This window comes from Plectropomus leopardus, chromosome 19 (genome assembly GCF_026936395.1).
Source record: "Plectropomus leopardus strain MGB_pleo_1.0 chromosome 19, ASM2693639v1, whole genome shotgun sequence".
NCBI lineage: Eukaryota > Metazoa > Chordata > Actinopteri > Perciformes > Serranidae > Plectropomus > Plectropomus leopardus.
In genome coordinates, this window is record NC_142194.1 from 4,295,690 (window position 1) to 4,322,812 (window position 27,123).

Consider the following 27,123-nt stretch of genomic DNA (forward strand, 5'->3'; position numbering starts at 1 on the left):
GGAAGAGAAGAGAGTGTGAGAAGAGAGAAAAAAGAGAAGAAGGTGTTATTTCCTGCCCAAACCTCAAACTATCTATCAAACATCTCTCAGCCCCTCACACCCTCTCACTGCAGCACGCTCGAGCCCTGCAGTAATTGCATCTATTACACTACTTAAAGGGAGACATTTAACTCTTTATAACTGGGGCAAATTTGATTTCTTTCAAAAGCATGGTGAAAGAGCAATGAGAAAACTAAGAAGAAATGACCCCAAAATAGGCCAGGCACGGCAGCTTTATTTGTACTTTCAATACAACTGAGCAATTAAAGTGCTTTACAGAGCAATACAAAATAAAAATATAATGCAAGATACAGATTGACTGGGGTGCCTCTAGTGGGTAGAGTGGGTGCCCCGTGTGCAGAGGCTGTATCCTCACCGGCCACGGGTTTGATTCCGGCCTTGGCCCTTTGCTGCCTCTTTCTCTTCCTCTTTCACACTTACCCTGTCCTACTGAATAAAGGCAATATAAAGCCCAAAAACTAATCTTAAAAAAAAGATATAGATTGACAACAAAAGAGTAAAGAGATAAAAATTAAGATCCTAAATTATTATTTAAAAATCAAAATAATAATCACTATCAAATGGCAGAAGTGCAGGCAAGAGCTGTAAAGATTGAAGGATTATTTATTTATTTATAGTCCTATTTTAAAACATTTGCAACCATTAGTGGGTGGAGTAGGCAGTGTAAAAAAAGGCACGTTTTTAGCTTTGACTAAAAAGTGGTCAAAGTCAGGGCTTATGCAACATCATCAAGGAGGTTATGTTAAAAAATAGCAAAAAAATATCCTAAATTTTCCAAGAAAATCACCTGAATATTAGGAAAAAACAACAAAAAAAGTAGATAAAAAACAAAACAAACAAACAAACAAAAAAAAACCCCAAAGGAATGACCTGGAAAAAAATGCTTAAAAATAACAATAATCCAGGTTAAAAATATATTTCAAAACATATATTAATTATAAATATTTTTGGACAATTTCCAAGTTGCTCATTGCTTTTTTTCCCGATGTATTCAAAAGAAAACAAACCAATTTCCTCAAGGTTCAAAGGTTTAAATACTTGTGAAGTCGTCTGAACGCAGAACAAGAAAACTGATATTGATCCAAGTTTGAAAGGGTTAAGTAATAATCAAGAGTCAATATTTATAGTGAGTGAATGCAAGGTACAGAGAAAGATGTGTCCTTCTTTTTTTTACAAATGAAAATAATGTACTCACGTGTCGTAATTGTCACGGAAACCTTTAGCGAAGGGGTTATGGTCTATTTTCAGCTGAGTGATCTGTGTAAGGAACAGCGGGAAGGCAGGGAGTGAACGTAGGCATCGGAAAAAGAGAAGGAAAACGAGAGCAGGAGGTCACTGACTTATAATTAATGAGGACGACATGCAGTTTCTGCTCTTGTTGTTGGAAAGAGGTCATCTTTGGGACCAGAGTGCAGGACACACACACATTTATAATGACTGAATAAATGTCATAAAAACAGAAGCAAGTTTATGTATTTTTGGATATCTTTTACACAATGAACAGCTGTTAAAGATAAACAGCACACAGTGAGTGAGCTGCAGTCCTCAGGTCAGCTGAGGTGAGCTGACTCGTAGTTGACCTCGTACAGTAACACACATTAACACTTGCAGCAGATTGTAGAGGTGTAAATTAGTGTGTGTGCATTTTTAATGCATGCATGCATAAACCAAAACTTCTATCACGTTAAACATCGCTCGAACATAAATCATTGAGACCTCATGAAGATGGCGGATAAGAGATGGTGTTATGAAATCAGTGTTTCTTACAATAGATAAGAGTGTACATTGAATTAGAGTAAAAGATCTCTACTTTTTGTTCAAAATGAGACAAAAAAGTGTATAAGCAGAAAAAACGCCAAACCAGACTCATCCTGCAAACTCATACATGAAATGCAACTAAACCCAAGCGATCAACGCTTTATTTGTGTCTGTTTCATTGTCTTTTGTTTGTTTTTCCTCTTGATTTTTTTGTATTTAACTATCTTTATGTTCATTATCAATATCATTGCTTTGTTGACTTTGTATTTGGACATATAGATGAACTAAATGGCGAATAAAGGGTTTAAAAGGTTAAAAACAAATTAAAAAGTGACAAAAATACGAACAGGCACCCTTGAGTAAATCAGGCTGTTCATACACTAAGGATGTTACGTTATTTGTGGAGCGCTAATTCGAAGGATATCATAAAAAAACTGTTTTGTATTTATTTTCATACAATATCATACGAATCTTTCTATGAGGATTAATTGATTAAATGATAAGAAATCTGAAAACTGAGCTGAGGTTGACCACAATTTCCAAACAAACAACCTCACATATGAAACGTGCTGTGATTTATGTGACTTACATCTGCGTTTTGATACGCAGTGACGGCGATGAACTGAGTCTCTGGGAAGATGAAAGTCTGAGCCTTGGAGGAGAGGAAGGGATCCTCCGAGCCGTCCTCCTTCACCTCCACGATGTGAAGACGAGGCTGGTACTTGTGGAGCGACTGGAGCACGATCATCTGGAGCAAAGAGACAGGTCATTTTCAGATTTCTTTTGCTATTATTTCCCCATCTTAGAGCATTCTTCCTCTGTGATGCCCAATAATGTGGCTCATTTTAACTCGTAATATGTCAGATGCAAGGTGGAACATTAAAAAAAAACAATACAAAGCAGTGGTTTCGACTGCACTTCATATGAAGCCTCAGTCTTTTTGCTAAAACAGTTTCACCCACCGAGCACACACATTATAACCCGTATACAGGCATACACAGATGAAGTATTAGAGGAAATAAAAAAGCTCGAGTCTGCAGAGAACAGGAAACGTTACCTGTGCCACATTATTGGTGCTGCCCTTGTTGTTGGTGAGCTTGAGTTTGCTGAAAGACACTTCCTGTCTCATCCAGTGCGCTCCTGTGTTTGGAGAGTCGGGGTGCATGTACATCCTGTTCCCTGTAAGTGCAAAAACACACCATGAGGAATATAATAATAAGAGTTATTTTGACTTTCGGTCACATTAACAAGCATGAATAGTAGCCACATCTGCAAACCTGCATGTTTATTCAGAAGTGTTGCACATACAGTACAATTTATATGTAATTCCCCATGCAAACACACATTTGTGAAATTAATCTTTGAATGTTTTTTGAATATTTTTTAACACTATAAAACCAGAGCAAATTGGCTCGATTTCTTTCTAAAACATGGGAAGAAGACAATGAAGAACTTAAAAAGAAATGCCCCCAAAATTTGCAAAAATAAAAAAATAGTAAAAAGTTACAAGTAAATAACTAAAATAATATAATAATAATAATAATACAAGATATATAAAATATATAATAATATAAGAAAAACAAACACCAAAATTAACTTAAAAAATAAAAAAACATATATATGAACTTAAAAAATTAAACATACATAAATAAATATATGTATAACCTTAAAAACAAATAAATAAATAAATTAATAGGATGATATGCTGACTTGAGGAGCAAGGGTATGGATGACTGATCTTCTGATAAACATGTGACTCGCTATCCTTCTCGGCCACTGTCTCCCCAGTTGCAGGCATTTCCAGCTTGATCTCTATAAAGAACATGGATTAGTTTATTACGTCTCCATGTCTCACACTCCCTGTTCTCTCTTCCTCTGTTCAATCATTATTTCTTCCTGTTCACACCTCAGAAGAAAAAAAAAACAACACAATAGCTCAAGTCAACCAAGATGATATTTTGTGTGTGATTGATGAGAGCCTAACCACAATTATAAAAATGAGAGAAGCTGAAAGGTGTTGTCACACATGTGCCAGGTGTTGTGGAAAGGTGATATGCTCATGTGCTACAGTTGTGGAAACTGTGGTGAAACACGTTTACTCAATTAGATTTAATAGTGCACTTTATGTGGTGTGCTCGGAGAAGGTTAGCAGGTCATTGTGGTAACGCTGTGAAAAATCATGGCGTAGAGAGCGTATCCTGCAAGAAGAGCTCATTGAATATAAAGGGAGGGAAACAATATAGTCCCTTTTAGGAGACGATGCTCATTCGTTACAGTAATTTATAGCTTGAACAGCTTTATATTACAACTTGCTGTGTATTTTTCAGACCTGTTTTTCCTGACCTTTTCTGTAGACTGCAGATGCAAATTAGCTCTAAGCTGTAATCTAGTATGGTGCATCAAATGGTAACATTTATGTTTTAAACTGTGCATGGTCCCCTTTAAACAAAATGAAATAAAATAAAATAAAATAAAATAAAACTAAGTACACTCATGTTTCTCTTCAGATCGTATAAATCTTTCGCCTTTTACTAAAGATTTCCGTGGAGAGGAACACTATGAGTTCAAACTAATTTTTTGATGCCCTGCCTCATGCGGGGCTTCCCTTCTTTGTGAAAATTTTAGAAAAAAAAAGAGAAAAAAAAAACTTTTTAGAAAAAAAAATTAAATTAAAAAAAAACCAACTAATTAAAACAAAAAAATAAAACAACAAAACAACAAAAAATAAATAAATACATAAATAAATGAAATTATTAAGTCAACTTTATAACATGTACTAATTCTGATGCAATAAAGGTAGGTAAGGTTGATTAACATACTCTCTTTTACTATTTTAATGCAAAAGATATAGAGAAAACTGACACTTCTTTTCCAACTTCTGATCCAGCACCTGCCTATTAAGCCTACTGTCCCTCCCTTCAGCTCCCTGTATTGCCATTTTCCCTCCATCCACCAGATGCCCTCAGACTCTCCCACCTGTCTGCACCGCCTGACTCTTTCATCCACCTGCTCACCTCTACCCACTGTCCCTCAGCAGCCCTGCAGTTGCAGCCCATTTCCTCTTATTCCCAGGCAGAATGCCAATTTATGCTTTTATTTTTCAGTTTCCAGTCATGTGAACGTGCACCTGATGTTTCCTCAACCCGGCCTTCTCAGATCTGTTTGTTCAACCTGTCAGCCTGCTCCTGACCATCGTCCTGAGTAAGTTTCCACTTTTTCCTGCCTGCTTGTGTATTCATCTCTTAGCCGCTGAAATTCACTAATCATGTCACCTACATGCATACGGTAAATAAATCCCTCCCTCCCTATTTTTGTGTCTCTTAAACACACACTTTGTAGCTGGAAAATTGATTTTTAAAAAAGGAGGTGAAATTTGAAAATGCACTAAAAATTTGCTGTTCGATAAAGCTGATATAATCTACTAAAAACATATAATAAATGCACTTATGATTTCAGTTGAGGTGTTTTTTTTGAACAAGAATTAGTTCTTAAACTCTTATCACTAAACTTGTGCAGAATTGAAAGCTACAGAAGCTTTTAAGGAATATTTCACCCCAAATTGTATTGTTTACTCACTGACTGAGCTGCAGGATGCCCAGTGAAGCTGCTGACATCAGCAAATGGAAAGACAAAAAATATCAAACTATCCACAGAAACCTCTCAGGCTGCTTGTGCAACATGATGCATGTTTTGGTTTCCCTACGGTATGCATGTAGGTTTGCTACAATATTGCTAAAGAAACCACTTCCTCACGAGCTTCCATGATGCACAGACTAAGATATAGATTCATTTATTATCAGAATTTTCTATTGGAAACTTCAGGAAGAAATGTGAGCATGCACTTTTTGCCAAATTTATAATTATGAGCTAAGTGGTTAGATTAGATTAATTTTATTAATCCCAGAAATACACAACAAGAAGACAATAAAAACAAGTTATAAACAACAGATAAAAATTGATGAAAACACAAGCCTAAAAATGACTTAAAGACTAAAACCTTAAAATAAAAATAAAAATAAAAAAGGCAGAGGGTCGATAGTAGAAAAAGTCAACATAAAAAAAGACTCAGAGGATAAAATGCATCAGAAGTGCTCAGTTTCTGTGCAAATTAGCCGAGTTATGTGCAAGGTGTCTGCTTTAAGAAGGCTAAACAATGTTTGTGAGAAGTTTTCTGTGCATATTGGCGACTCCAAATAGCAAGAATAAATGATAAAAAAAACTTTCAAAAGGAAATTCCAAGTGAAGCTAAATACTCGCATTAGTCAAATATTCAAAATTTTACTTGAATAAAATTGAGCTATAAAGAAAGTGTAATTCCGTAACTTTGGGTTTTATCATATGTTCTGATTTGAAACGTACCTGGCATGTTGCCTTCTGCTTTCCCGCACTGGACCCATTTGCCGCCCTGGTATCTCCAGTGGTGCTGATCAGCCAGAACCACGTCCACGTAGACGTTATAGTGAGCAGACGGATCCAGGACGCTGATGTTGAAGCTCAGGAAGGGGAACATCCTCCTGGATAAACACACAGGGAAAAAACAAGATTAAATATTGTATGCATATGCTTATATTACTTTGAAATTGCAAAGAAAAACTGTTATATAGCTAAAATGTATCTCAAAACGTGTAATTAAAGTTGACAGAAGTTAAATGCAGTAAAATTGGTTTCAAAAAAGAAATTTTTATCCTCAAAATTTGACAGTGTCAGCAGAAAAACATCAAAGTATTTGTGCATTTTGGGGATTTTAAAATGCATATGTACAACTACAACCAGGAGGAATTGACCTACTGAGAGTGCTCAGTATTTTTTATTTATTTATTTTTTTACATTCATATTCATGAACACAGAGACTGTTTACAGAGACTTTTTCTGCCTGGAAAGACTAAAAAATATCCACTCTTACAAATTATGTGATTACAAAGTGATCCACGGTGTTAAAATGGAGACAAATGCAAATACCTACATGGCAAATGCTCTTCTATTCAACTTTTCTGAAATATTTATCACAATAACCTCCTTCAAATCACATTTGTACAGTTATTTCTGCAACTAATTGTTCTTTGCAGCAGTGTGTATACCCCTAATTGACATTTTTAATCAAGGTCTTTTCCAAATAAGATAAGTGAAATCAAAGTCATGCATAATATCAAATGCAAAACTAATGACATTCATGAAGATATTACAAGTGCTATTTAAGGACAATAATGTAAAGGAAGAAGGTGGGGGGGGGGTTGTCCTGGTCTTTGCTGCAGCAGCTGAAGAATAAAGCGTAGTAGTAGGTGGGCGAGTGTTGGGTGAATATTTAATGCTGCTGTTAATAAAACATGCCCCTGGAAGTTGCTCCTGATTGCTGGAGCTTTACATGTTGAACTTGGTTTGAACACAGAGGGCTTCAGTGAGACGAGGTAACCGGGAGGTCAGGGCGTCCCCAGACACCGCGGCCAAGGGAGGGAGAGGGACGAGTGGGTTTGAACTGAGAGAAACACACACACACACACACACACACACACATAAAGATATGGACACTGAATGCTCAAAACCACAGATGTTTGACACCGTCTGTAGTGGCAGATTCATGTTTACACGACGCATTCAGAGTGCATGTAGTGTTGATAGAGAAGCAGTTACTGCTGCAGGATGACTAACCCCGCTGAGAATCAGCAGTTTCATATCATACAGAGCAAAGCAACAGTAAACACATGAATATTACGTTCATATCAAACGATGATATGACGCACAATGTATCCTCCTGCATTCATTTTAGGTGTTCTGGGATGACCTGTCAGTTTTTTACATGATGTCTTTTCAAAATACACTTCCTGTTTTTGCAGGAAGTTTACAGTTTTTGCTCATGCTTATGTATACAGTTGTTTTAAAATAAACTTACAGCGTAGGTAAAACACCTCATATTTATGTGTATTTTATGAAAGTTTTGGCAACAAAAGCACAAGATTAGGTTTTTAAAAAATTTAAAAAATCATTTTTTGGCTTAAAATTAATATGTTTGTTGCTAACATCATACATGCCTTACATACTAGCACACCACTGTGTGTTTTACAGGTGAAAGCCCAGAGTTTGTTTGACCCACTTCCCCTCCCATCCACTCTATGAAGACTTTCTTGCTCTTCATACTATATTTGTTGCTTCATAATATCCATTTTAAATTAAACAGAGCAAAGTAAACACATAATAAAATGAATGTTAGAATCATTTCATGCATTGTGTTGCCAACACATTCTGTTCTCAACTTGTCAAATACCAGCGCTTTGTCAGTGGGCCTAATGTCAAAATATTTTAAAAATATATTTTTTCAAAGCTTTGAGCAAATGCGTTTGCTTTCTTTGGACTAAAAGGCAATGAACAGTTTATTAGTATTTTAAATAGATTAGTAGCTTTTTGAAAATTATTTAAAATAACATTATTTTTCTTTCTTTTTTTGATATTTTTATTTTGTTCTTCTAATTTTTAAGTATGTTTTGTACTTGTACAATTTTGTTTTTGCTAATTTTTTTAACATTTCCTCTTAAATTGCTCATTGCCTTTTTTACCATTCTTTTGAGAGAAATCAAGCTGATGCTCAAATTTTAAAGGGTTAATCTGAACAAAATTGTATGTGTAAAAAAAACAACAAATTGTGAGCTTTATGTGCAAGAGACAGAACCGTGCTACCTGTTTGCCCCTGCCTTAAGCACTAAAACTCAGTGGTATCGATCTTCTGCTTTAACTCTCTGAAAGAAAACAAAGTAATCTACATTGAAAAATGTCTTCAAATAAAAACACACTCTAAAGGCCTATAGATAAATAAACCTGAACTGATTCAGCTGATTTATTCATGCTTATGTGCTGTATGAACCTGCTGCACTCTGGGTCTACACGAGCTCCCCAGCGTAGTTGGTGTTAATATATCAGGGCAACATGTTTGACATTTGGCCCAGCTGTTTTGCACTGGCTAATAGCACCTGAGGCTTTGGAGCATTTGTAATGACTGATGGGCAACAGACGCTTTACCCAACCCCCCCCCTTTGATTATTTCAGTGTGAAAAGTGAGTTTTACTGTAAATCACACATCGTGGCTGGAGCACAATTAAAAGTTTTAACTTCAAGATCAATAAAAGCACATTCACGTTTTTTATTTTCAATTTGAAAGAGTGTTTTACACAGTGCACGGTTTAAATTAGTCATTGTAAAAGTACAAAGATTACACAAAAAGAAAAAAACAAAACTTCCTTTTCAGAAGCACCCCCTCTTTCTTTTCTAAGCCTTGCTGCTGTGGGTGGAACCAGATAAGATCTGATGTCTGCCTGATTTGACGCTCTTAGTCAAAAACAAAGTTTAAACTTCTAATAATAATTTAGTCTGCCACATTTAAAGCACCCAACATGTTTGCAGTGTTGTTTAGGTAAACTAGAAGAACCTGAACATTTATCTCATGTAACTCAGTGTTTCCTCCCTGCTGCATTTTTGGTCATTTAGTGGTGTAAAAAAACAAGTGAGGTGTGTAAAAAGATGATGCCTTTGAGGTTAGTAGGCTAGTGAAAGACTGGACGGGCCTGTCTTTATTACTGCAGACTTTCAGTGTGACTCTGTGTGTGTGTGTGTGTGTGTGTGTGTGTGTGTGTGTGTGTGTGAATACTTGTGAAAGGGATATGAACGCAGTACAAGAAAAGTAATATCGATCCAGGTTTCAAAGGGTTAACTTACTCTGTTAAAATGACAGGATTTGTTTAGGATTCAAACTAGCTGAACTGCTGAAAGTAGTCCTTAACAAATTCAATATTCCCTCCTGGTGACTTTTGACAAAAGCTACATTGACCCGGTTGTTTTGTTTAATGCTTAAGCACTAAAACTCAGATATCAAACTGGCACAAGTATTAAAACAATATCCATCTTCAGATACATTTACACTCCCATAGATTAAAAACAGCATTCTTTATGCTATAGCTTTCATTCACTGATCGCAGACTTCAACATATGCTTGCAAATCCCAAATTTTGCATGCATTTCTTTAACGTTTCTTTGATTTTCTCTTGTGCATCCTCCTTCTGAAAGCCCCACAAGTCAGACTTTTCAAGAATTTATGTGAAGAAACATTCAGATTAATGATAAGGATTGGGTCTTTAAATGACTTGAATGGTGTTTGTGGACTGAGCAAACACACAAACAGTCGTCTTACCCTTCAGCAGTAAGACAAAACCCAACCCTGAGCCCTGAGCGGTCCCAGTTGGGTCTTTCTGGCTACAGAGCGAGTCCAGTTAAACAATCAATCATAGTTCTTGGTGAAACAAAATCGCTGGCAGCAGCTCTTTAGTGGTTTGCAAAGAACAGGTGAAAGGGCTCCTCTTCCGTTGCAGTGTTTAATACAAGTGAAAGCAGAAACTTGCTGTTTGAATGTGAATGGATCGACCCACCTACGCCGTGTGAGAGTAATCTAGAGAGTCGATGAGCAGTTTTTGCTCTACTGATATTGTCAATTCATTTTATACTGAGCCTTTTATAGGAAATCAGAACTTGGCAAAGGGGGAAACCATAGAAAACACAACACAGAGGGGTATTTGCATGTGGGGGCGGCAGTTAGGCTTTTTTTTTTCAGAGAGAGAGGCTGAAAAACACAAAATGCACAATAGTGTGCAGTTGTGGTGGTGGAGTGGTAATGGAGCATACAGTAGCTTTGCTGCTTTCTGAGTAGTTCGACACAGTGGTGTATTTAGCCTGGGTGTCCCAAAATAGGCCTAAGTGACTGTTCTTTGTTTATCAGAGGTTTTTACAGTTTCTGGCTGTAATAAGGTGTAATTATAGCTGGCCCTGGGTTTGAATGACCTTTCTTTAAAACCATAAAAAATCTGCAAAAATGTAATAAAAAGTAAAACAATTAAAGAAAAAGAATTCTCCAAGAATTTTTGAAGAAAAAAAATTCCAAAAAGTTTTAATGAAAGCTTTTTTAAAAGGGGGAAAATAAAGGAAAAAAATCACCAAAGAAAGATAAATTTGCCATTTAAAAAAAAAATCTAAAAGGTTTTAAAGAAAAAATTGCCAATATTTTTTTTAAAAAATAAAAAAAAATTAACTAAAATAAAGACAAACCCCTGCCCTTCCCATAAGTAAAAAACAATCCCTGACAATGATAAAAAAAGCCTCTGATCTAATTATCTGTCCATAATTATACTTGATTAAATGTACTTTGATTCCACTGCCGAAAATACAGACTATTTTTATAACTTTAGCCAATACATTTTAAATAATAGCACTTAAAAAGTATTCTGTTTTTTACTCAGAACTAATGACTAACAACTACTGATATTTCTAACACTGAAACTCATTATTGAAGTTTTAAAGAATTTTTTCTAGTGCCAAACTGCATAAAAAAGCATCAAAATAGAGCTGGTTCAGAGGTCTGGACTAAGCCCCAAATCTCTTTAAATCCTTAAAACACCCCTAGTTTGACATATCTAGGATTTTATTTTTGCGTGACAGTTTAAGTCTCAATGAAAACAGCTGTTTGCAGAAATCTGATGCACAATGGACTTGCTTTACTACCAGTGGGAATCAAACCTGCAGCTCTTCAGCTACCAGACAGACTCCCTAACCAACCTGCCATCGTGCCACTCTGATTCATTGGAAACTTGACAGTAACGACGCCCGGCTGGCACTCCCTCAGCCTGATCCAAGTGTATACGCACATGAATACTCATAACTGTAGTCCCTTTTCAGACACAATAACACAGAAACAGATGTGTGGTGAACCAGCCAGTAATACAGAGACAGTACCGCTGGTGGTGACATTTAAAACAAAAAAATCAAAATAAACTGTGTGGATGTTGGAGAGAGGAAGAGGAGGGGGGTTGGGTAGACAGAGGGTAAAACCGCGGGGGGAAACGGAGGTTAGAGAAAGGGAAAAGGAAAGAGCAGAGGGTGGAGTGAGAGGAGGGGTGGAGGGTTTGTCCTGGGGATGCACGGCAGCCGAAGCTTGAGAGGAGGAGGAGAGGAACTGGATATTCACTAGGGAGAGGACTTTTCTACATGAGCGCACCCTCTGATTCATCCAGACAGGAGTTCAGGTCCAGTTTTTGTCACCGTGCGTACGCTTGATCATCTGTGATGAAAACATGCCGGTCTACAGCTGCTGCCGGACACAAGCAGTCTTTAACGCACATGTGCTTATTGACTTATTGCAGAGGAATTCAGTGATTGGACGTGTTGTAATTGCAATTTCAAAGTGCAGGGTGTCATCTGATATTGCTGTTTGATTGCTTCATACCTCATAAAGGATATGACTGATTAGATTCTTTATTGTTCTTATCAACAAATACTCTGAAAAGACAAAAACCAACAATGTTTCTCAATAATTCTGACTTCCCTACACCGTTTATGATACCTCAAGGCCGCTTGTTTCTAAAGTTTAGATTTAAATATTTCGAAACAGGTCAGAAATATATAGTTAAAAAAAAAGAGCTCAGTAATTTTTAAAACAGCTGGGAACTGTAGTTTTTTATTAAGTATTACTCAATAAGTGGGAAAAGGCGCATTTATTGGGAACTATTTTCAACAGCGAATTAATCCACATTTGGTGCTCCACTGAGTATAATTCAGCCCCAAATCCTTGAAATTCCATTTATATATAACTAATTTGAAACAATAGGTTTCCCAACTCGTCACATACCGATGTTTGGTCAGTGCATCGGGCGGCGGCATTTGTTGACACTCTGGACAACTACAGTAGTATAAAGAGCAAGAAAGTCTGTTTAGGGTAGGAAAGGTGACGTGTATGGGTCAAACAAACTCCGGACTTTCTAGTATGATAGTGTGTGTAGCATACTATGCTAGTGAAGTATACCATGTGGCATTATAGGGCGATGGTAACAAATATTTTAACCTTTTAAAACCTGGAACATCATCACTTTTCTTGTACTGCTTGTGCAGTTTCTTTCAAAAAGCATGGGAGGAAAGTGATGTAGTTTATGATAAACTATGATTTTTTTTCTTCCCTAAAACTAACCATGTAATTTTGTTGCATAAACCTAAGAAAGTAAACTGACAACTATTGTGTGTTTTATCTACATTGTAAGTTTATTTTGAAAAGAGTCGATGCATGCAACAAGCGAAAATTTACATGCTGTCACTTAACGTCTTAAACTGATGCAGGAGGATACTGAATCATATTTTGACTTGACGGGTCACTGACCAAGCATCGTGTTTGACGAGTTGGAAATGAAAATTTGTTGCCTAAATTTAAAGTGCATTTGTTGCCTAAATTTAACACAAAAGCGTGGACATGGTCCTGCGCTTTGTGCAGTTGCTGTAGTTTTTATCAAACAGGAGGAAATAGTGCATTACTTGGGGACTATTTTCCGTGGCAGTTTAATCCACATTTGGTGCTATGGTGAGTATTTGTGGCAGCAGGGCGTTGGATGTGGGACTGAGTCAATATAAACAGTGTGTATATTCATGGTGATGAAAGATTAATGACTGAAGTAACAGTGTGGCTTACTGATGTGTTTGTTATAGTTTTTGGAGAATTACGGGACTGCGGCACAAAGGAAGAAGATATATAAAGCTTTGAATTGTTAGTGGATACTTTAATTATTGGTTAGGGTCTTTTTATGGAATTGGTGTAGAAAAAGTTACAAAAAAATTGTGAGAAAACTGGTTTTGAATAATCACAGTGAAAACATAGCTGTGTATCTGTCAGTCCTCTCGGCCTCAGCGTTTTTATTAACCCTCTCAGGAACCAAATATAGAGAGTTTGGCCCGTGGCTCAGGCAGCGGTGGACTTCACCACCCAATTATTAGAAAAGGGTTATTTGCACACTAAGAGGAAGGACACGTTTAGCGATCAAAAAATGAGCACTACATGTTTCTGCGAAAAGCTGCATATGCACACATAAACAGCTGAACAGGAAGTGAAAAGTCATACTCTTAAAACCTTGAAATAGTTCCACTTCTGCTTTCAGAAGGAGAGAGAAATACAATCAACATACAAGACTTCCAAATATTCCTAAAACTGCTTCTTGCAATAAGAAATGATATTCTTAAATTTGATGATTTACTGCATTAGACTGTATTGAAATGTCTGCAGCCTGGCACAAAAGAGAAGACGCCCACTCTATTTTCCTTGGTGATGTGAAATGATAATTTCCAAAATATGACATGCCTACTTTGGAAAGAAACTTGATTATTAGATGACTATAAATGTCGCTGTAACAAGCAGCAGAAGAAAATTAGAAAAATATTTAAATCCTATATAAATTATGCACTCATAAGTTATTATTTTATCAGAATAACCCATTGAAACTTGAACAATTTGGATTGATTTCTTTTAAAAATATGAAGAGAAGGCAACAAGCAGCTTAACAAGACATGGCCCAACATAGTTAAAAAAAATGCAAGAAAATTACCTGGAAGGAGGCAAAAAAAAGAAAACAAACAAACAAAAGTACTGAAAATAAAATAGTTTTTTTCCTGTTAAATTATTTTAAATCTAAAATTATTATAATGAAAATATTGTTTTGTGGATCAATTCCCTATTTTTAATTTTTTTTTTTTTTAAATAATCGTCCCCTGTTTTTAAGTAATTTTGGGTATAATTTTCTGATCACATTTTTACTAATTTTTGCAATTTGTTGGTCATTGCCTTTTCTCCACGTTTTGGAAAGAAACCAAACCAGTTCGGTCAGGTTTCAGCAGTCAAATGGCTTGTAAAGGCATCTGAACCCAGCACAAGAAAACTGATGTCAATCCAGGCTTCAGAGGGTTAAAATGTTAATCTGCGCTGAAGAGGAGATATTTGAAATTCCCCATTTACGTTGATAATTTGTTAATTATTTGGGGTTTTTTTTTGCAACGCTTCTACTCATAGAAGAACTCTGTGTGGCTCTTTGGAGCAAAAATAAATCAAAAGCATCATTTCCTGTCTGAAAAAAACTACCAGACATCAGACTGATACAGTTTGGACTCAGTGGAGCAGAGAGAGCACATGAGCATGATTCCTCTGAGTCCGAAGTTCAGCTCGGCATTATTTCCCTGAAAAGGTGTTCGCATGTGGGAACTTAGTCAGTCTCATCTCCTTCCTAGAACACGGAGTGAACAGTATGATAACGCAGATTTTTTTAAGCATGACTTGTGAGTTTTTGTTCTTAATATCTCCTCACATTCAGGCACGTGTCAGGTTGCAATTAATACAAATGTGTCTTTATGAAAGCAATTAATATATAATTGGTTTTTCCAGACAAAAGTCCCCTTTAAATGCATGTGCTTCTTGCAAGGAAAAAGTTTGTCCTCTTGACTCATATGCAGACTGAGCTCAGCCCAGGTGTAGGATCAGTTTATTGGTCGAACAAATGAATGAGGAAAAAAGCTTCACTTTCTCTTTTCAGTCTTTGTCACTTGTTTCCTTTTTAGCAATATCAGAAATTCCCATTTAAAAAGCTTTATTCTGCTGTTTTCTTTCTTAATTTGTTCGATATCTTAGGCGACTGAAAATGCACCTTGCATGGGCGTAGATTTTGTTGGGATGCAGAAAATAGCAAGGGACTTTTATTTTTTTTTAAAATGAATCACCATCATAAGTTAATGCAGAAAAGGCAAAAATTAATCCATAAAAATTCACCAGAATTCAGGAAATTCAGTGTTTCTTGCTCAAATTTCCTGTAGAAGGACCCCAGATTCACATGTTGCCCCAGGGACATTGTAGAGGGGATAAACCTAGAGTTAAAAGTTTGGTTTTGTTTGCAATTTTTTTTTCTAATAAGTGTCATGACTAAATTCAAATTGGCTGCAGAAATTAGTAGAAGACTTAACTTTGTATAGAAACTAGAGAGCACTGCAGCTGTGATCCACAAAACACGTTGCAGCGTAACCAGTTGGGGCATTTGTGCACTGCCAATTTTCATCCACTAAAAAGTGTTAGTTTTTGCCACTGACAGGCTCACATTATTCCAACCTTATGAAAAGGATCCCTGCAGAGATAGACCTTTTTGTTAAAGAGAAAAATCCATTAGGTTTAACCAGAAAAAGCCCCGAAATCAGCATTGCCAAAAACACCAGACAGTCATTTTTATCATTGTAAAACACACTTCATCCAAAGTCAGCAGAAAAAATTAAAACTCGCAAAAGCCATTTTGGTTCATATTTCCGCTGTTCCAACAATCAGCAACACTGATTTGGTTAAAATAAACCCTTAATTCACTCAGTAAGATGTGAAAATATGTTGGCTCTATAACACTAAAATGACTGTTTTTATATGGAGACTGGTGGCTTTGGTGTAGCGATTTCAGGGTTGTTTTTGGTTAAACTGAAAGATCTTACTCTTAAGCAAAAGGGCTATCTCTGTAGGGATCCTCTCAGTAATGCTGTCAGATGCTAAGAATAACAATCTGAGCCTTATATTGGCAAAACAAACATGTTTATTTGACTTGACGATGCACAAATGGCCCAAGTGGTTACAGTGCAGCCTGTTTTACGACTGCCAGCTGCAGCACTCTCGCTCAAATTTTTTTCCTATTAGTAACTTAAATATGATGGGAAAATAGGGTGAAGGTTTAACAAAAACAACCAGTTACTCTTTAATCCCATGAAACCTAAACGAATTCAAGAACATAAGAAAAATTCATTGAGCAACTTTATACAAAATGCCCCCCCCCCCCTCCCCCCCCAAAATGCATGAAATTAGTATAAATCACCAAAAAAATCCTGAAAATTAGCACACGTTTGAAAAGAGAAAATGATCTGGAAAAATTAAGTAAATATATATTATATAGTAAATATATATTTATAATTCATTTTCTAGAATTTCTTTTTCCTTTTTTGTTAATTTATTCTCTCTTCTTATTTAGGTTATTTTTCTTGTCACAATTTATTTGATATTATTTATTTTCTTGCAATTTGTAGGACATTTATTGCCAAGTTGGCCATTGCCTTTTTTCCATGTTTTCAAAAGAAGTCAATCCAATTTGCTCAGGTGTCAAAGGTCTTAAATGTTTCTGAAAGGCGTCTGCATGCAGCACCAGAAAACTCATATCGATCCTGGTTTCAAAGTGTTAAAGGCGCGATCGTCTCTAAATGCAGCTAGAGCCAAGTGACTGCTTGTGCTGCTAGATCCACAAAGTACTGTACATTGTCAATCGAGGATCCAAACAAGAAACAAATGAAATGGAAAGAGAGCAAACTGACAGAGTAAAAAAAAGAAAAGAAAAGAGACACAGATCAAGACAGGGAAGTCAGGGGGCCCACAGAGACTGCTTATGCATAGGACCTACAATTTGGAGCTACGCCCCTGTTAACGCCCTCAATATTGAAATGAAACCGTCACTAGTACCACACTGTTTATATCGCCTTTGGCGCCCCGCTGTGTGGATGAACTTTGGCTCGGTGCATGAGTCAAACAGCAGGGCCTGAAATGGCCCCAACTCGTGCGGTGATCTGAATTTAGCTCATGAGAAGTGCAGATGAATTCGCCCCCCCCTCCTTTGCCACAGGCCATGAAAATGTCTCTAGATTTCAAAGACCCAGGTGTGGTACATGAGCAAAACTTCTGAGAGATCTGTCAGGGCTGTGCAGCCTGGCGTCTACTGCAGGCTGAAGAAAGCAAAAAAAAAAAAAAAAAAAGAGAATCTAGTCTTTTACTTCCTGAACTTCAAAGGTGCCTCACCTCCTCAGCGTGGCCATCTAAAGACTCAGTGGTGTTTGACCCTTCTCTATACTTCTCTCCAGAGCTCCTTTCACCTTTTCTCCTGTAGATACCGAGGTTTTGATTAACATTGCAGACCCTCAGACTTTTCTCTATAAAATCACAGCAAAATTATTGTAGGAGCCTGAACCCAAGATGAAAATTTAAGAAGGATATCGCCTCTGATATTGAAAGATTTTTCCTCTTTTTTTTGGTAGTGATCCTCAGCTGAACTCCAAAAATCTTGCAGGAGTTTTTGTTGTTTTTACAGAAAGTCTTCATCACTTGTTGTGTTCTGCATATAAGCGAGGGAGTTCAGATAAAAGAGGCAGAGAGCATTTTGCAATTTTCATAATATGAGGTTTGTGGTTTTTGCACAACATGAAAATTTAGCTTTTTGTCACATGTGGAAGGATGACACCTCCGCGACCATTTCACTGATCCTTTTGTTATTGCGGGTAGTTTTTACACTTTTGTGCAGAAAAAGTCTGGTGTGTGTGTGTGTCTGTGTGTGTGTGTGTATGTCTTTGACTGTGAAGGCAGCTGAAATAGCATGTTTTAAAATACAAGTATGTCAAGTGTTTTAATTACATGTGTTTGTTGACAGCAAACTGCCAGGACTGGTTATGTCAAATGACACGCACGCGCGCGCACACACACACACACACACACACACACACACACACACACACACACACACACACACACATTTAAGAAACAGAATAAAATACAAGTTTGCAAAAAAAATACTTGAAGCTTTCTCTGCTTTTACAAAAACTCATCCAAAGAAATATTAATTTCTAACAAAGGTGCTAAATGCAATTATTCCTAAATGCAATAATCTCTATATAATAAATAATCTGCATAATTAATGGAGTATCGCTGATGCAATAAGGTGACGCATGGAAACAGAGCATCCTGCAATTACTTTTTTAAATTTAAAAGAAAAGAGGAAGAAAAATTGTCAAGGGACTTACTTCAGAGAGGCAAAAATGCAAATTTTCAGCACACAGAACAACCCTGCAGCAGGTGTACCTGCAGTGCTCTGCCAGAACATAATAAAAAAGCATGCAGGTCAAAGGGGAATCATTTGCAAGACTGTAACTTGCAGGTGGGAAACTGAAATTCCTGTACTAAAACTGTGGATCCTCCAGGTTCTCACACTATAAAAACGCACACACAAAATTAAGATTATTTCTAATTTGTATTAAATAAATGTGCGGTCATCAGACAGACAGATTACAATGGAAATATCAGTGTCCTATTATGTGACAGCGCGCGTGTTTTCCGCGCACAGATCCGGCTCATGAGAAACCTCCGGCTCGAAACCTTCTGTCAAACACGAGAGTCGCACATTAGTGAATTAATCCTCATCGACGTGAGTGAGTCTTAATGCTCGGTGACCCGTAACAGGGGCCCGGCAGCGCCGTCTCTTCCCCTCTCCTCCCCGGTCAGCAGCTCTCAGACCTCTCTAACGCTTCCACATGTTTTATTTAATCTCGATTTCACGATCACCGCCACTCCAGATGCCTATAGGAGATATCGCTGTGAGGTGCAGCTGTCAAAAGGTTTATCATTTTATCACACTTTTTAAAAGTCATCTGAGCAGATATAGGACGTATAAAAGAGTTTGATTTGATTTTCTCACTTCTTTTAATGTAAAAATCAGTGGGGGTTTTTTTTAGAGATATTTAATGCAAGATAATTTAGGAAAAGTTTTTGAAAAAGTTACGCTAGCAAAGTTCTGCCTCCAGGGAGAAAAGGTGATAATAAAGTCAACTTTTAACAGCATAAAATATGTACATTTTAATTACTCTTTCTTAAATTGCTAGTCTGTTAATAGAGAAGAGACTCCAGTGAGTTTAGAGGTCAAGCAGATGTGTCAAAATGTTTTCCAGCAACTCAGCCTGCAACTAATATCAGCTGCACTTCATAATTTCTCTGGCTGCCGAACAAGTTTTGGTCCAAGTGAATCAATTATTTGATTCAATTTTTGCAAAACAAAAGAAAAAAAGAAAAGAAATGGCAAAACAAGCATATATTGGATTTTTTTAAAGGCCAATTAAAATTGAATATTTTGATTCTACACCACCAATATTTCAAATAAATTACTAATTTTTAAAGATTCATGGCTTTTACTCTAATAATGACTTAACTCTGAGCAATTTTACGCAAAAGCAGCAATGCCTAAAATCGACTTGTGTTATGCTGAACGTTAAAAAGTAATCAAAAAATCAAAAGCTGCCTACACCTCCGTCACCTGACAGGTGATGTGGCGGTGATGCCTGCAAAGTTAGGGGAGCTATATGATGAGTGAACTCTGACCTCTTCGTGATCAGCATGAACAAAGTGTGACAGTTCTCAGAAAAATAACTACCCTTCCAGTTAAAGAGTAGGAAGTGAGTGTGGTGGTAGGTGCTTATCATTAAGATAAGGGTGGTGGTGGGATGAGTAGAAAGGGCGTAAAACTAAAATGAAAACTATGCGTAATTTGTAATTTCTTTCACCTTTTCCTCGAAAATCTTTTTTTATTATTGTGTAAAGATATAAAATAATAACAATATATAAAATATTGGACTTACCTCCCCTGTTTGGTGATAATCATCTCGGTTTGGAACTTGTGGAACTTGGCCCATAGCGGGTAGTTATTGAGCAGAGCCTGCGTCTTCCCGCACACCTGTAGCCCAGGTAAAGGGTAGAGAGGCGGCCGCTGGTAGCCGTGCTGAAAGCTCGCGGGGTAATTCTCCGGAGAAGGAGAGTACAAGTCTTTACCGCCTGCTGGAAACCCGTCTCCCGCCGTCGAGATGTACCCCTGCCCGGCTCCGCTTCTTGGCGGCGACCGCACACTGCCGTACGGGCAGCTGCTCAGGCTCTGTGCGTAAAACCTGCCGGGCTGCGCTCCGTACCCTCCCACCGCCTGGTCGGAGTGGTACGGCAGAGCCAGCGCGTCCTGCCCGCTCGGAACAGAGTCCGGGTAGTAAAACCTCGCGTCCTGAATCCCCATTTTAAACTCGGCTAAATCCTTGCCGCCGCGGTGGAGGTGACTGCTGATGTCGGCGCTCTTTCCGAAAGTTTGCGTTTCAGTCCCATTCAACATGCTGAGGTAGAGGTTGCCACCTATGCCGCCCATTTGCAGCCCCGCTCCCGGTCTGTGCGTAAAGTCATACGGCTCCGCTCGTGCGTCCAGCTGAATAAGAGCATGCACAATAAAAAGAAATCACAAAACGGGCTGTTATCCCCAGCTGTCACTCACACTGACATGCTACAAACTTTTCGCTGTCTCGGTCTGTCAGAGCCAATAAATTAAAATATAAAACATCCCTCACACCGCCTCCTTACACTATTTATCTACAAACTTTTTTTTTTAAATAACCTTAAATAAAGGTGATTGTCTTTTTTTTGACGCGTGGAGTCGCTAACAGTGACTCAAACACATGCTCAGTTTTCTAACCTATGATATATACATTTTGCAAGTGGTCATATTCGGAGGAGTGTCTGATGCAGAGGCAGGACGTGATAGGCTCCAGATATGAAAGAGCCATCCCCTCATCACACAACACAAATCACACACACACTGCCCTCTGAAAATAAAAAAAGGAGACTGTAATTGATTTATTACATTCAAGAGAGATATTATTTCAACTGCAGACCCAAAAAGGCTTTAAAATCACAACTGAATACAATAAACTCCTTATTGGTAATATTTTCTTGTACATTTTCGTTTTTGTGCGCACATGAATAATTAATGTTATTATTTTTATAATAACAATAGTAATAACCGAATGGTAGGTAAGTTAAATAATCTGCAAGGAGCTGAATTAAAACTAATCTAATTAGTCCAATAATTAAACTAATGTATGATATAATGAATTAACAATGAAGCTGAATATTGCGCTTTGGGGTAAAACATTTTCCGATCAGAAGAGTCTTTGTTTTGTAAATATAGGCTAATTATTAAGAGGATTGATTAATTATTGCTGTTTATTTCGCGGAATGACGCTTTGCCTCATAGCGCGTCCTATAAACATTATTTGACACTTATTCGATAATAAACTGCAGCGATTTGTTGTTATTTATACAAAAAATCCAATAAACATCGTGGTTTTTGAGGACTTACTCATGAAATCACTCCGTTTTTACTTAAATTGCTCTTTGTTCAGCTCCAGGTCACAAGCTGCGTCATCAACCCGATTTTCATTTTCCATTTGATTCATGAAAAACGGGAGTTTTTTTTTTTTTTATTTTCAAAACGCATATTACCGAGAAAAAAGTACCCTGGCTTTGTGAGATTAACATTTGATAGCTTTCATTTTATTATTACTGTGTCAGTTATGAATAACAGAACTCAGACTTCTTTATTTATGTGGTTATTTTTATTTAACTGAATTATTAATTTCAAGTGGTTCGGGCAATTAAACTGTTAAAAAGTTCTTGCTTATTTTATTTGATAGCAATAATCAATTTAATAAACACCCTTATGCAGAGATTCATGTCAGAATAAAGTGTAAATGAATTTGTGTCTAAGTCATGTACAGTTTAACAAAAACATATGATCACGTGAAGTTTCTTTAAGGGAGTACAAAGTCTTAAAGTTATGGATGGATTATAGAATGGGCCTAATGGGTACAGGCCTAGGGGCCCAAAGTATTGGGGGCCCCAGCCTTAGCTTGCAAATGTGACTGCAAATTAATGCATACTTACCAGGCAGAAACTCAGTGACCACAAAGAGATACAGAACAACCAAAAGAGGTGCAAAGGATCCAGAAAGAGACAATAAATAACTACAAAACAGTAAAACAACAACAGAGTCAAAAAACATCCACAAAGAGACGCAAGATGATTACAAAGAGACGCATAATGATCAGACATTCAAAATGACTACAAAGCAACACAACACAACTACAAAGAGACACAAAACAACCTCAAAGCAGCACAAAATGATTACAAAAACACACAAAATGACCACAATGAGACATAAAATGACTATAAAACAGGCAAAAAAACAAATAACAGACACAAAATGACTACAAAGCAACACAAAACAACTACAAACTGACAAAACATGACTACAACAACACACAAAACAATCACAAAGCAAAACAAAATGACAAAAGGACACAAAATGACTACAAAATAGGCAAAACAACAAAAAAGAGACACAAAATGACTACAAATAAACACAAAATGATCAAAAAACATGCAAAAAAACCACAAAGCAACAAAAACCACCACATGGAGACATAAAATGACCACAAAGCGACACAAAATGACTAGAAAAGGACACAAAACAACCACAAATGTACACAAAACCGCAAAAAAAGATACATAATGACTACACAAAAAGAAAACAAAACAAAATTCTGTGTGTATTGCTCCTATGAGGTGGTGGGGCCCTTTGCATATCTGTGCCCAAGGGCCTATTGTCTCATAATCCGTCCATGTCCATAGTTATTGCAGACATGATATAAAGATCCAGCCAGAGAAATACCAGAATATTGTCCCTGCTGGGTCGAGAATATGAGCATGTTTAAATGGTTCTTAGTGTTGAACTGAGCATAAATATATATATTCAATTTTAGCTTAGTATAAATCTAGAATACAGATTATTTGATCTGTTTGGGGTTTGAAAAAGTTGCCATGAGAGTTTTGGCACACATCATGTTTGTCTGCTCTTTAAGACCTTTTAGTGGCTTGTTTGTGCCGTCACTGGTCAGCACAGAATCTGCTCCATAAACACAGGTGAAAGAGATAACCCCGAGCAATAAGCAGCTGCACGTGTGTGACCACACACACACACACATACACACACACACACTAATGGATGAACCCCCCCTCCAGTGCAGGTATGACACAGTTATCTCCCTCGACACTGTCACCGCTCTAATCCCACTTCCTGTGTCTCTCCTAGCAAGGTGAGCTCATAAGGGCACACACTGAAGTCATCAGAGCTGACACGGGTGGCGAGAGGGCAACGGTGTGAGCGACACCGCCGCCGCCACGGCCAGCCAGGCGTGTCCACCCCGACCCCCACCACCTCCGGCAGGAGTCACCACTTCCTCTGCTCTGCTGTCTCTGCTTCCGGCTGCAGCCCCAGGACATCACCTTGTGCAGCAATCAGCTTTCATTTTCTGCTGGAAGTGTTATTAGCAGGTCAGCTGGCTCTCGTGTACACACACACACACACGAGGAAAACATGCAGAAAATGTAGATATTGTGAGCAGGATAGCACATTTCAAATATTTTTAACCCAAAAACTTCTGACCAGTGGCATCATTAGGCTTCAGCCTTAAATGTTTTATTAATAGCCCCAGATCTAAACATGCACAACTCTCCCCAAAGCTACAAATATTATTCCTTGAGCCTCCCTGAGTTACTTGTGGAAAATGCATAAAGCATTCATCCCACATGATGTTTTTGAGGACTGTTGGTAAATTGAAAATCCAACCATAATTTCTGTTTTTACAGTTTCTGGTTTTAATAAATGGTTTAATTTTTACTTTTTATTTCATATAATTTCAAAAACAAAAATCATCACAAAAAAACAAAAAAAATCAGCAAAAACTTTTTTATTAAAGAAAATAAATTTGCAAAACTTTTCAAAGAAAAAACATTTTAAAAAAGAAAAAGAAAAGAAAATAGAATTGCCGAGAATTTTTAAAGAAAAAAAATCGCCAAAAATTTTAACACAAAAAATAATTGCTTAAAAATTGAAAGAAATTTTTTTTTTCAATCACAGAAAAACACCAAAAAGTAAAAAAAGAAGCCAAAAAATTTTTAAATTTTCTTTCAAAATCGGTCATAAAATAAATACAGAACCATTAAAGTTGGCTTACCTAAGCCAAAATAAAAAAACATCACTAGTGGTCACAGCATTAGTTGACATGCCTTCCCCTTTTTGCAGATTTTGTGACCCCCCCCATAAAATTTTTTTTCTAACTCTAGTCAATATTTTCTAATGATTGCAGTTACAGAGGACTCTGATTCTATTCAGTTCAACCAAATTCTAACATTTCTGCCAACAGAATTCAGTTGTTTTTTTTCAGGGTAATTATTATGCAAGAGTACATTAAAAAAAAAGCATCAAAATAGAGCTTGTTTATCAAAAAGGATTATCCAAAGTCCCCAACGTACTCAAATCCAAGAAATGCCCCGGCTCAAGACTTTCTGCTGCTTCCTGTTTCTCTGAGCGAGCTCGAGTTCTGAATCATAATCTCCCTCACACTTACAGACATGAGAAGCAACCGGACACTGATGTGAAATCTTGACGGCTGTGTAAGAATGTAGTAAAAGTGAGTGTGGCTGGCTCGCACACGGCTTCTGTGGGCTGACAGATTTAGACGTGTTAGACGGCTCATCAGCGGATGTCTTAACGTGTCTTCATTAACAGTATCACCTCAACCGCTCAATTAAAACGGATGATATTTTGTGAAAAGGAAGACGTGGCGATGATTAGCAGATTGTGGGAGTCATTAACCGGTTTAAAATATAACAGAAGTTTTATTGGATGTGTACTGGATGACACTGTGGATTCTTGGCTGATCTTAAAAGGCCTCAGCGGGCCTCAGATGAAGGCCTTGTCAGGTGCCCTAAATGTCACACCTTTTTCATGTTGGGGATAATTTTTGTAATTTTCAGAAGCTGACAATCAGAAAACAAAGCCTGATTCAGGCAGCGGTTGCCCAGGTGTGTGGAAGTGAGAAAAAAGTGTTTTGAACTTCTCTCTGAAGCTCATATTTTGTATTCTTCGTGCTACTTCTGCCACTTTTTGTGTGCACAAGCAGTTATGTTCTCATTTAAGTCATCACATATTGCTGCTTTGCAATAGCCTTTAATGTCTACAATTAACGGACAGAAATAGGGAAAAGGAGTTTTGGGTATTCTGTACCCTCAACCTGGAATTTTTTTGCAGAATGACTTAAAACTCAGGGAGCTGGTGTTGTTAAATGTGTTTCATGTCTTTGATTTCCTAAAATCAGTTGGCCAGGTCTCCCTTGGAAGGAATTCTTAATCTCAATGGGACCAACTTGATAGAGCTTAAATACAATAAAATAAAAATAAAATGCTGCTGCAGTGATGTCAACAAATGCACATGGTGAGATTACGCTGCACGTAGTTATATTTAGGCAACAAAAGCACATGCTGGCATGGATGGTTAGGATTAGGTAACGGATGCACATAGTAAGGTGTAGAAAGTCCAGGATTTGTTGGATCCATCCATTGCCCCCCCTAAAGGCATCTTTATGCTCCTTATATTATATTTTTGACGACAGCGTTCACAGCCTGACGTCGACCAGCAGTGTATTGTGCGAATGCAACAGGTCCCATCCGGTCGTGCCCGTGGTGACTTTCAGTGTGCTCAAACGATTAATTACTCATGTGTCTGAATGCTGCACAAGAAAAGTGATGTCCAGACAATTTTCAAAGGGTTAAGAAATGATTAGCACGTCAAGTGTCAAGTGTGCAGTGACATGAGACTGTTGTTTAAAGAAAGGTATTGTTCAAAAAAATCCATTATAATACCTATACAAGTACCCTTAAACTGTTACAGGTACAGTGAAGTACTTCTCTTGATATACATGGTTTGAATGGAAACATAAAGTAAAGTACCAGTGATCACCACAGGCTTGTGTAAATGTACACTTTGGTGGCCGACTGCACTTTGTATGAAATTTAAAAAATACTTGCTTTGATTGGGTGCAGACAAAACCTAAGAAATGATCATTTTCTTTTAGTTATGGGCAGAAAAAGTGTCTTGTATGAACTCTTTCTTCTTTTCGTCGTCATTTGAGTTCTTGTGAGACATGCTGAACCCTTCAGGCAGGTATAAAGTTTTCAGGTTGACAGCGCTTAGTTTACAGCTTGTTCCCGCTGAATCTGCACTGGAAAGGTCCACCAGCCCCCATATGAAACCTGAGCAGGCAACATGTTGCTCTAACTCACAACCACAATGTTCACTATGTCAAACTCATATATGCTGGTCGTTAATATGTGCTACCTATGTACTGTATGTCAGCCACGATTGTCTGCAATGAAACCTCTTTTATTGTTTCAAAAATAATAACAACTGTAGTGTTTTTGTGTCATTTTTAATATATATTTTTTAAAACTTATCCTCCTTGCTCATGTTTTAAGTCAACTCTGCCTTTTGGGTGCACAACCCCTCGGCCATAAATACCCGCGTCGTGACATCGCGCCGATGTGGGTGGGCATTGCATGTCTGACAGAGTTCACAAATCAAACCAGGCTGAGCAGTGGCATTCGTTTCACTTGAACACCAGTTTGGTGCTCACAGCAAGCAGTCTAATTAAAAAATATGATGTTATCATCAGATGGGAAGAGAGATTTATCACTTGCTTAAAAGTGAAAACGACTCAGCGGTCCCGATATCGTAGACAGTGATGAGGTGCAGCATAAAGACTCAAAAATCTGATGTTCTCAGGCAGTTGTTCCCAAACTTTTGGGCTTGATAAGCAGTTTCATTCACAATCCCTGTCACAGGTTGCATACTTGTATGTCTGTGAGTGATGTTTCCATCAGATTTTAATAGCTTAAAGAGGCACAATGATGTCATGTTGTGTCTCTTTGTAGTCATTTTGTGTCTCTTTTTGAAGCCTCTTTTGGCCTCTAGTCTCTTTGGGGTAATG

At 37.5% G+C, this 27,123-nt stretch overlaps 1 protein-coding gene, 1 long non-coding RNA gene and 1 other non-coding gene across 3 annotated transcripts in view; 2 read left to right on the top strand and 1 right to left on the bottom strand.

Annotated features, from left to right (window-relative positions):
* tbx21 (T-box transcription factor 21) overlaps positions 1-20,969 on the bottom strand; it is a 28,561-nt gene extending 7,592 nt beyond the window's left edge. The window contains exons 1-5 of the mRNA XM_042507805.2: positions 20,062-20,969; positions 6,178-6,332; positions 2,876-2,997; positions 2,408-2,566; positions 1,256-1,317 (exon numbers count right to left, since the gene is read on the bottom strand). Of these exons, the coding sequence (XP_042363739.2) occupies positions 1,256-1,317; positions 2,408-2,566; positions 2,876-2,997; positions 6,178-6,332; positions 20,062-20,609 (1,046 nt within the window). The 5' untranslated portion in view covers positions 20,610-20,969. The remainder of the gene's footprint in view (positions 1-1,255; positions 1,318-2,407; positions 2,567-2,875; positions 2,998-6,177; positions 6,333-20,061) is intronic.
* On the top strand, positions 4,306-4,420 carry LOC121964957 (U5 spliceosomal RNA). The gene has a single exon (XR_006107432.2). It is a non-coding gene; the product is annotated as a U5 spliceosomal RNA (small nuclear RNA).
* The window catches only part of LOC121958708 (uncharacterized), a 32,603-nt gene continuing 10,012 nt past the window's right edge, over positions 4,533-27,123 (top strand). Inside the window, exons 1-2 of the long non-coding RNA XR_006106863.2 lie at positions 4,533-5,019; positions 23,388-23,629. This is a non-coding gene — a long non-coding RNA (uncharacterized LOC121958708). The remainder of the gene's footprint in view (positions 5,020-23,387; positions 23,630-27,123) is intronic.